Consider the following 11,396-nt stretch of genomic DNA (forward strand, 5'->3'; position numbering starts at 1 on the left):
TCAACGCCGCTGCGTCTCTGGGTGATCTTACATCCTCATCGTTTGAGGAGGAAGATTTTACCAAATGTATCTGAGGAGAAAATGACTCATTTCTATGGAGATAAGGAATCCCTTTGAAGGATCAATGATGAGCGCCGTCTCCGCTCTGAAAATAGGCCAGTTTCTTTTTAAAGGAAGAGTCCGTGAAAATCTCTGAGACAATGAAGGGAAGCCTCCATGAAAGATCCGCAAGTCCACAATTCCTTATCCGGACGGCCATATGGAGATTTCCATCCAAACCAGGAAGCAGCTAACTTGTTTTTTTTCCTAATTTACCCAAATATTTATGTCTTTTTCACTCAACATTTGAGTGGATCTTAGGCTGAAAGCACACGAGACGCTCATGTCCTGCAGAGTTTCTGTTTCCTGGTCAGTGACCGAACAGGCTGCATGGTTTACTTTTCATGAGCACACATATAGATCCCTCTGCTGTGTTGACACAATGTCGATGACTCCTTGTTGGGTCAGAGAAGGAGAAGCCGTATATATCAGCTCCTGTGTACCCGGGTCACTTTTGCTCTGTAGGAGCAGGAAATTCAATAAGCGCAGAAATTAAACGGCTGTTGCTTCTGTCGCCTCGAAGAGCTTCAGATCCAAAGAACCAAAGAAGAGGAAGTCATCTTTTTGCTGTCATTCATTATTACAGTTTTGTCTCAATTCATTTGGGTTTATAAACCATCACTGCTCAGCCCAGGTTACCTGAAACTTATGTGATGAACACTGTTACATCCCCAACGGGCCAGAGTCTAGAGGGAAAAAACAAAAGGTGGACAATAACAAAAACTGGACCCCAATGAGAATGTGTCCTGAAATGAAAAAAAAACTAAACAAAAATAAAATAATAATTACTATGCTGGTTCATATTAAAAAACAAACCAAAGGGAATTGGAACTTTGGCCAAAAATATTACAAGTCAGGAAGACTGTTGACCCCGTCTCCGTCTGAGTCAGCAGCTCCCTGCTAATGGCTGCCTAACCAAAACTACCTAAAGAAAACAAATAAACAAGACCTTTAAACTAAGACTACCAATGTCCCACCCCAAACTAAAATAAGAAAACCCAGTGGTATAAGACTGCTGAGGACAATGAGAGGAATGAAAAGCACAGTTCAGTGAAGTCTGTCTTTGCACATGCCTAGTTTCGACCAATCAAACCTTAAACTGTGTAATCCAATTTTGCTCATACACAAGTCTGAACAGTACGACTTTGCAAATGTGTAGTTTTGTGCAGTCAGGCCTTGCAAATGCGCAGTTTTGTGAAGTCTGACTTTGCAAATGCGCAGTTCTGTGCAGTCAGACTTTGCAAATGTGTAGTTTTGTGCAGTCAGACTTTGCATGGAAGTAGATGCATTTTCTTACTGTATCCATATCCATGAAACACATCACTAATAAAGTGTTGTATATCTGCCCACAGCCCCTTTTCTCTGTCAGAATATGATTTACATCAATTGTGTTAAAACTTCACAAACTTCATATCAGAAAAACACAAGTTTGCAACCAGGTTGTTAAGTTTGGATATTAAGTCTTTGCTGCTTTATTTTGGTTCATAGTAACTATAAAAACAACACAGTGAACATCCGTTTGCTGCAAAGATCCTCTATCTCTTCCACCTTGTTTCCATCACATATATGATCATTTCTTTGAAAACAGAGAAAACCGATGATGTTTTCCACCGAGGTGAACGCGTCTGGTTTGGTTTCTTCTCCCCGTCAGAGTCGGGGCGGAAGGCAGACGCCGCAGAAGGCGGTGCCGGCGTGGACGAGGGCTCCTCCAGCGACTGCCTGCCGTGCCAGCAGGGCTGCACCTACTGTAAGGACGACGCCCCCTGCGTGGCTCAGGAGGACGGGGTCCTGCGGCTGGCCGTGCTGTCCTTCCAGTGCCTCTGCATGCTGATCGTCTTCATCAGCATGGTGCTGGTTTACCACTTCCGAAGGAACAAAGTAGGTCTAAAGAAGTGTTGTGCTACTCAAGCATCACATAACAGATCATGTCCGTTGAGATGTTCGTTATCAGAAATGAATGGACTTTGTTGAAGCAACCGTCCGGACGTGGACCAGTACTGGAATGCCAACCGGGGCCCAGTACCAAGCGGCCCTCAAACTGGTCCTGGGTTATAGTACTGGTCCGTGTCCCAAGGGTTAGGGGCTCCTGATTAGCGTTTACAGTTTTTTCCTGTTAGTGGCACGGTACCAAGCAGCCCTTGCGCCAGTCCCGGGTTAGGATACTGGTACCACGCTAGAGTACCAGTCTGCGTTCCGAGGGTTGGGGACCCCTCATTGGCATATGCATGTGTTCCCCATTAGTGGCGGCCCTTGGGCCGGTCTCGGGTTAGGATACTGGTACCGGGCTACATTCAGGGAAAAAATGAATTTGCTTATCAGGGGTCCCCAACCCTTGGTACGTGGACCGGGATGTGGACCATTACCAGGATGTGGTCCGGGCCCAGTACCAAGCGGCCCTGAGACTGGTCTTGGGTCAGGGATCAGTACCAGGATAGTGTCCCGAGGGTTGAGGATCCCTGATTAGCGTTTGCATTTTTCCCTGTTAGTGGTGCGGTACCAAGCGGCCCTTGGGGCGGTCTTGGGTTAGGGTACCGGTCTGCGTCCCAAGGGTGGTACCAAGTGGCCCTCGGACCATTATTGGGTTAGCAACTGTGGTGACACCATGTCAATCTGGACCAAACTCTCAATGTTTTTGAATCTATACCACAGAGGTGGTTTAAGGTGGTTCTGAAGAAAAACGGGGGTCCAACCCGGTTCTAGTAAGGTGAACCTCATAAAGTAGTCAGTGAGTGATTCGATATGTTAAGTGATCCAAAGAGAGAAAGTTGACCTGTTGTTTCTGTCCAGATGATGAAGGAAAAGTTTGTTTTAAAGTAAGATCGCTTTGATTGAAGTAAAATCAACTCTGATTAATAAATGTAGATCAACAAACACTTCATTTAATTAATTAATAAATAATAAAGTTATTTATATTTACTCTATCAAGCCAAAAGGAAACAAGACACCCTGCAGCCAATCAGAATCAAGCTTTTTGATTATGTCAAAAAAGCAAATTTTTTCCGATTAAAAAAATGTTTATTTGTCTCCATCACTGAGGTTGTAAATGTGAGGTCAGAACAAAGCAGAGGAGGGGGGGGAGGGGGTCAATAATTCAAGCTAACGGCGTGGAGTCTCATTTACCGCCACGTCAGCAAAACTCTGGCGCTGAACCACAGAGCAGCTGAGCTTACAGGTTACAGGAACACGTTTACAAACCGCAGCGGTGCACCTTCCCTATTTATAAAAATCACCTCAGCTGCACTTTTTTAACACTAGATAAGATATACATTAGTCCCATAGAAACCAGGACTTTTGCTTTTCTTTTGTGTGTTTTTCTAAAGGCCGGAACGGCTGACGTCGGCTGGCTGAAAGCCCCTCAAGCAGCCGTCATTCTCAGGAGGAGATGTTACTAATCATCTGCACAAGAGGTGCACGCAAAGTGCCTGAGATGCATCTAGAAACAAGAGAAAAAGGCCTGAAGGGAGGAGGAGCTTTCATCTGGTTTTGTTGTGTTTTATGTAAGAATCAGGAGAACGGAAGGAAGATTTTCTGCTGTTTGGACCAAAAAAAGACAGAAAATGAGAAGGGATTATTTAAACAAATAAAAGACATCTATTTATCTTTTTTTTTCTTTAAAAATCAACATTTTACTGAAACCAAACGTCTCAAAGACAAGAAAAACTTTGTTTAAGCTTGAAACCCTTTCAAAATAAACCACTAAGGACACTGCTAAACCCCTTTTGAAATAAATAAAATGATTCCTAAAATTAGAAAAATTCTTTTGAAATAAGCAAAAAAAAAAAAAAATTCTATGGGGTCAGAAAAATGGTATCACCAAAAATTCAAATTTTAAGGTTTCATTTAGTTTTCATAAACTAATATGATTATTCTTATTAATGTTGCAAGAATGGTCCTTTTACTGTCTCAAGATTTAGTTTTTGCATGTGAATAAATCCACAGTTTGTTGTTTATTGATTAATTTTTAATTTATAAAAAGTTGAAAAAATGTTTTATTCTTTCTGGTTTCTCTGATAAGCTGCGTTTTCATGACACATATGTGCAAAACTTTATCGAAAAAAGTCCAAAAAAACACAACTTTGCAATTGAAGTGTTTCCATTAAATCATAATTAAGTGAAGAAACACAAACAGACTCACACAATAAGTCATTAAAAAACACGGCCACTTCCAAAGTCAAATGCTCTAGAAATTTCCCAGAAGTCTTTGATGCTCAGTTCATTAGCAAATACAGACCACAATGCATTGCATTTGAAACATTTTAGCAAAAAACATGTTTATTTTTTTTTTATGTAACCACTAAGCACTTTCAAACCCCTAGAAAATAAATTAAAAAAATCTTAAAATTTAAAAAATTCTCCTTAAATAAGGAAACAAAGAAATTAATTTGAGGCAGAAAAATGGTCTTACCAAACTTCTAATTTGAAGATTTCATTTTGTTTTTTTAAACTAATATTTTTATTATTATTAATATTGCAAGACAGGATTATTATTATTTCTTAAGATTACTTTAGTTTATGGATCCATTTTTCCATTTATAAATTGTCCCTTTTTTTTTTGTCTTTCTGGTTTCTCCCATAAGCTGCATTTCTATCACAAATATACGCAAAACTTTATCTAAATCTAGAAATGTCAACAGAACAGTTTAGCAATTACACTGTTTCCATTAAATCAGAATTAACCAAATAAACACAAACCGACTTGATGTAATTCATTCAAAAACATGATGATGGGTGAGAACAAATGAGTCTGAATTCTTTCATACTCACTATATTGTGTGTTTCCATTTTTAGAGTCTATAATTCCCAAATTAAATGCTATAGAAATTTGAAGGTCAAAATGTTTTTCATTTTCGTTTTTTTAGCATCATTCAAAAGTGTTACCATCTTCGACGAGTACCTTCAGCTAAAAGCATTCACACTAGAATTATCACAGCTAATGCAACTTTTCTAGATATTATTATTATTATTTCAATAAGGAAAACAAATTATTCTTGAAGCAAAGGTCTTGTTACTTTTTTAAGATTCAGTTTTTACTCTTGAATAAATCCACAGTTTGTAGGTTATGGAGGATTTTTGTCCATTTATTGTGGTTTCTCCCATTGATCCATGATTATCTAGAACCTCCTTCCTGACTTAGTGAGGTTCTGCTCGATCTTCTGCTTCTCTGAGGACCTCCTGGATGAATCCTCCGACTCTTTCAGAACATTTCTGTTGTTCTCTCAAACTGCACAAACGTCTTCATGACCTTCAAAAACAGATTCATATGATTTTTTTTCCTATTTGTTGTGTCTGAATGAGGTTGAGGCACACGTACAGTTAAACGGAGGCTTCTCAGAAAGCCGAGGCTGCAGGCTCGTTTTCCAAGAGGTCCTGCATGTTTTCGCCAGCAAAGGTGAGAAGTTCACGAAGTGCTTTCTGTCTTGGCAGAGCATCCGGGCGTCGGGTCTCGTCCTCCTGGAGGCCATTCTGTGTGGAGCTCTGCTTCTCTACTTCCCGGTAAGACTCCTCTGAGCGCGTCGTTCCCATTTGCTGTGAGGTGAAAATGAAGCCCGAAATTCATCCTCCTGATTCTTCAGGCGAGTTTGACAGATCTCCGTTCATAAATGAAGTCATTTAGTTCCTTAAGTTCAGGTGGAAAGTGTTGAACATCTCAATTTAAACCGAGCTGACCAACGAATGGCAGAACCTGACACTCCTCGTGTTCAGTGATGAACTTGTGGAGGTTTAAGTGCATTAAACTCTTACAACTAGTTATACAATCTTGATTTTAGATATAAACAACAGCATGTGTAAGATTATGAATGAATGAATCAAACGGTTTATTTCAAGCAATCAGGAAAAATAAAATAAAAACATCACATTGAATCACAAGTAGATCGCTTGAAAATGAAATGGAGGAAGTGAACTTATATAATCCCATCCCGACTCTACATGAATTATCAATATCCGGTTCAAGACTTAATATCAAATATTTATACTCTACAATAACAGATTCAAGTTATAAAGGATCATTAATATTAGTTGTTTTAATCAAATTTCAAAACATCCTCAGACAAATCATTTATATTAATCAGTAACAATAATCTAAATATTCTTATTTAATAAGATTATATTCATCAAAGAATTATTGTAACAATACGAACATTATTAAACTCGTTTTAAGAATAATATGAATTGTCTGTCCTATATAGTTTTTAAGTCTAAAAATGTGTCCTTTTTACATGAAAAACAAGAAAAAAACTGATTTAATGATAAAAAAGTCTTAATTTAAGTTTATTGTTATCACTTCTTAAAAACTTGAAATAAGAAGTCACACATATTCCAACAATGCGTCTAAAAGCTGATTTGAACAGATTTTACGATATTTACAGGTAGTAGACAATACATTTTAATCAAGCTCCTATACTCTAGTTTTTTTGTTTTTTTTTTGTCTTAAATAAATGCTTAAAAAAGCGTTTTTAGCTACTTTCAAGATTTAACCTATTTACTACGTTCTGGGCATTAATTTTTAAATCAAGAAATCTTGATTCACTGGCTGCACTGGCAGATAATTTGACTTGTTTCTCGTCGATTTCTACTAAAAAGAGATACTTTTACTCTAGAATTGAGATGGTATTTTTTTGCAGTGTAAGAGTAGATTTTTCATGGTATGGTCCCTTTAAGGTTAGGGCGCCGGTACTGGACTCTTTTATGAACATCCAGCACATCACAAAAACAATGACTTGGGGACTCCTTAAAAGGTGACACAGAGGTCCTGAACCAAACGTAGAATGTGTTTCATTTTCTGATCCAACTTAATTAAGAAATATTCACGTTTTTGTGATAAGTTCTCCTATATGATGATAAAAACATGTTAAAACACAGAAAAGAGGATTTTCACTGGATTGGGTCTTTAAGTCGGTGATCAAGCAGAATCCAGTGGATTGTATAATCAGTGAACTTCTTGTTGATCAGGGATATTTTCTCTCCTCCGTCTGCGGTACCTCATTATTTTTGCAGATGATTAGACTCTGCACCCACACAACCATCAATTTACCTCCATCCAACATCACTTCTTCCTCTTTGCAGTCGGGGGGAATCAGATAATTGCAATTCAGTTGCAATCACGCCGGGCTTTATGCTTTGCGAAGGAACACAAAGTAAACGTCAGTAAAGCAGCTGATTTAGAGCCGGCTAATCAATGCAATTTAGCGCGACGAGCTCGGAGGAGGTAATAACGCTTGAAGTTTGGAGGATGAAAGCGGCTGCAGAGACGGATTACTGCTCGGTGAATGAATGAAGAGCAGATGATATTTCTGCACCCAGCTGGTGTAGTGATGACAACGGATGCTAAAAATAGAAGTTAAAAAAAGGGTTATTTCAGTGCTGCAGAACAAAGGTGGCACATTTCAGTTCAGCTTCTGCTGCTGAAACTGTTACCGCCATTGATCCGGCTTTGATAGTATAAATCCCGGCACGGCCGCGTTTAAAATAGCATCTCTTGGTGTAGATCCGAGCTACACTAGATTGATCTCCACCCTGATGGATTTGAACGTCTCCGTTGCGAATCCGACCCAAACCGAGGCAGCGAGCGAGGGGGGCGCTTCACTCCCAATCTAAATATAGAAGCTGAAATATTCCTCCGCCGCTTCTATTTTAAATAATTCCTCTGTTATTAAGCAGCAGGACATACGTCTCATCCTGCTCCCCTGGCATTCTGCTGTGAGCAGTAATGCAATTCTTTCTCCCATTTTCTCCCCCGAGTGTGTCACACATAATAACTTCAGCTTTGAAGCCAAAAGGAGGAGGAGGAGGCAGAATAATGGCGGAGCCAAAGATGGCTGTTTTCAAACTGGTTCTGCAATTATAGGAATAGAACAGATAAGCTGCAATTTGTCATTCAAGATGTCGGACATGGAGCGGCCTGTCGGGCCCGTTTAGTCTGCTCGGGGATCCAGGTGAGGCTCAGGATGGAGATTCCTGAAGCTCCTCAGCCTCTTCATCAGATGATAGTCCACATTTACAGACGATTCAAACGTTAAGACAGAAATCAGGAGGTTGTTTCCTCATTTTTGAACAATGTTCCATTTGTATTATTTGGATGTGAAAAAACAACAGTTGGCTGAACTTTATTTCTGGTCACATGTGAATATTTACACAGACCGCTGGTTCAAACAGGAACTAAACACGGATAAAAGTCCATAAAATTAAATCAGACTCAGACATCTCGATTATGGGATCATCCAAGAGGAGAGTAGAGTATTCAGAGTCCAGTTGAGGGTCAGGGCAGGTGGCAAGTAATCAGAGAATAAGGAGGCTCAGAAACAGAGGCAGAAACGCTCAGTAATGCAGCACAAACAATACTTCGCACAGAGTGACGCTCCGTGTTAACGTTAAGTCCCGTTATTTGTCACGTGACTAAGTCTGTGAAAATTGTTCTTGGCATTCGACACAGACACAGCTGCGGTCAGGAACGTTTTGGTGGTTTAAAACAACCGAACTGATCTGTTTACATTTATAGACACACGACAGTGCGTTAGCATTAGCGGCTAGTATCGTAGCATCATGCTAGCATCGGTGTGTAACAACAGCGCTGTCTTCAAATCAACACGTTAATTAAAGGTTCTGTTGCTCCCTTTTCTGTCAAGATGTTTCTATGTTCAGTGTATTCAAACACACATATATTTCTTGATTAACTAATTAAGTAAGAATTTTATTCTTCAAACTGCTTCATGAAGTTGTAAAATTTGTGTTGTATTCTGGACATCTTTGTGTTTTTGATTCTTCATGGAAGGAAAAACTAAAGAAAGGAAAACCTGGATCGTGAGCCACAAATCAGATTTTTGTTTGAATCAATGGTTACGAGTCTAATTTGAATGTGTGGCGACTTTTGCTCATCAGATCTGTGTGAACATGGAGATTCAACGATGGAGGTCTCTGCAGGCAGAACAGTCTGATTCGAAAATGAACGTTTCCTGAAGGAAAGTCTAACATTTGATCTGATTGGATGAAATAAAATCAGGTTTTCTCAAGTGCATGATGTTTAAAATGAAGCAGGAAGTCTGTCATTTGATCTGAAGTCGGATTCTTCTCCATCAGTGAGGACAGCAGTGGAGCTTCACGGTTTAAAGTCTCGTGTTTCTCATATATCAAGAAAATTAAGATTAAAATAGAATTTTTTAATTCAAATGAATCAGGAGCAGATTAAAAAAAGCTGTTTGAAATAGATCGTGTTGTAGAAAATACGCTGGGCGGGGCCACAAGCTCCCTGCTCCGCCCCCTTCCGATGCCTTTCAATAGAAAATTGATTTTAAGGAATAAAGTGTGTTCTTGTTGTTAACCAAACTCAGTATTTAACACATTAAAAAAGAGAAAGCTTGAAGGAGTTCCTGTGGAGTTTAAAGAACACGTCCTTCCCGTTTCACTTTCATAACCTCAGTTGGTGCCGTGTACCGTCTCGGTCAACTCTGGCGCTTCGCCGAGCGTGTCAGTAGAGCTCCACGATTAGTCGACTAATCAACGACTAAATTAATAGTCGATTAGTCGTGATTTTATTTATAATGGCTTTCTGCTAGCTTTTTGGACTATTTTGGCATTTATTAAGGTTTTTTTTAGACTAATTGGGAGTTTAGCTGATAATTCAGCTTCATGTTAGCTATTTTGGCTAATTTAGGAATTTTTCCTTTTTAGGCTAATTTTAAGTTTTGCTAAAATTTCAGCTACATGCTAGCTATTTTGACTAATTTTGAAATTTTTCTGTTTTTTAGGCCAACTTTGAGTTAACAAATATTTCAGCTGCATGCTAGCTATTTTGGTTAATGTAGGAATTTTTCATTTTTTAGGCTAATTTTGAGTCAAGCTAAAATCTCAGCTGCATGCTAGCTATCTTGGCTAATTTCGGAATTTTTCAGTTTTTCAGGATAATTTTGAGTTTAGCTAAAATTTCAGCTTCATGCTAGCTATTTTTTGTAAATTTTGGAATGTTTCAGGTTTTTAGGGTAATTTTAAGTCAAGCTAATATTTCAGCTACATGCTAGCTATTTTGCCTTATTTAGGATTTTTCAGTTTCTTAGGCTAATTTTGATTTTAGCTAAAACTTCAGCTGCATGCTAGCTATTTTGGCTAATTTAAGAATTTTTCTGTTTTTTTAGGCTGTTTTAAAGTTTAGCTAACATTTCAGCTGCATGCTAGCTGTTTTGGCTGACTTAGGCTTTTTCTGTTTGTTTATGTTATTTTGTATTTAACTAATATTTTAGCTGGCTATCAGCTTCAGCATTTTCAGGTATCAGCTTCAGTAATTTCAGCTATCAATTCTAGCATCTTCAGCGGCCAAATACAGTTTACACTATCCATACAAGCATTATCACAGGTAAATCTATATATCTAATTTTAGGTTAGTTTAAAGCTAATGATGTTATCTTAACATCCAGTTTGCTCATGATCCGATTAGTCGACTAATCAGAAAAAATTGTTGGTGATTAGTTGACTGTTAAAATGATCGTTTGTGGCAGCTCTCCGTGTCAGGCAGGTGGCGTGGGGCTTCACAGCACATCGAGGGGCTAATGAGACATGGCCAGACGACAGAGTATCCTCACCTGACAGGCCGTGAAGCCGGCCGGCGGTGGCTCCTCTGCGCTCCATCCTTTCAATCTCACTTAACTAGATTTGGAAAGAGCCTCTGTGCTTTTCGCTGCACTCGCCTTCATTCTCAGCTTTCCTTCCCGCTGAAACGGTAACTAAGCTGAGGGGGGTCTGGACAAAGACGAACACAGCCTAAAGAAAGGAAGATGGCCGTCGTGGCGTGCGGTAGGCGGCGGGTATGATGTGTGTCGCCGTGTCGCGGCGCGATGGGAACATCTCCCAGGATCTAACCGGTGATGAGGAGGGAAGGGATTCGTAGAAGGCAGATGCGACGCGGCGCCGAGGCCGAGCTGGATGTAATTTACACTCAGCCCACCTCAGGGAGCAGCAGAAGGAGAAGAAGCCATTACCCCCCCTCCAGAAAGTTGCCCTTCCCATGTGGCGGGAGTGTCAGCTTTCATATAAAAACGGATCCATTGCTATTACGACTCCCCGCCTTTCTGTGCTGCTTCATTCTCTGGGCTTCACACTGAAGGTATTGGCGAAAAAAAGAGGCTGGAAATGAGTTTGTGGTGGTCCAAAAATAAGCCGGACGTGGGCGGAGCCATGGCGATGGCTGTTCATGTCAAAACATTGGAAGTAGCAGGCGTGTTTTGATGTGACAGGAGGAATCCAGAGGCTGCAGGATCCCAGACTGCTCAGACCGACCAGATAAATGAGAATCATTTCTGCTGCTTTAA

The 11,396-nt window shown here is 39.8% G+C and overlaps 1 protein-coding gene across 2 annotated transcripts in view; it reads left to right on the forward strand.

Annotated features, from left to right (window-relative positions):
* The window catches only part of gpr158a (G protein-coupled receptor 158a), an 89,748-nt gene that overhangs the window by 49,153 nt on the left and 29,199 nt on the right, over nucleotides 1-11,396 (forward strand). For both annotated transcript variants that reach the window (XM_024280044.2, XM_024280045.2), the window contains exons 4-5: nucleotides 1,751-1,977; nucleotides 5,524-5,592. In XM_024280044.2, coding sequence (XP_024135812.1) covers nucleotides 1,751-1,977; nucleotides 5,524-5,592 — 296 coding nt within the window. The remainder of the gene's footprint in view (nucleotides 1-1,750; nucleotides 1,978-5,523; nucleotides 5,593-11,396) is intronic.

The sequence above is a fragment of the Oryzias melastigma genome, linkage group LG20, assembly GCF_002922805.2.
Source record: "Oryzias melastigma strain HK-1 linkage group LG20, ASM292280v2, whole genome shotgun sequence".
Classification (NCBI taxonomy): Eukaryota; Metazoa; Chordata; class Actinopteri; order Beloniformes; family Adrianichthyidae; genus Oryzias; species Oryzias melastigma.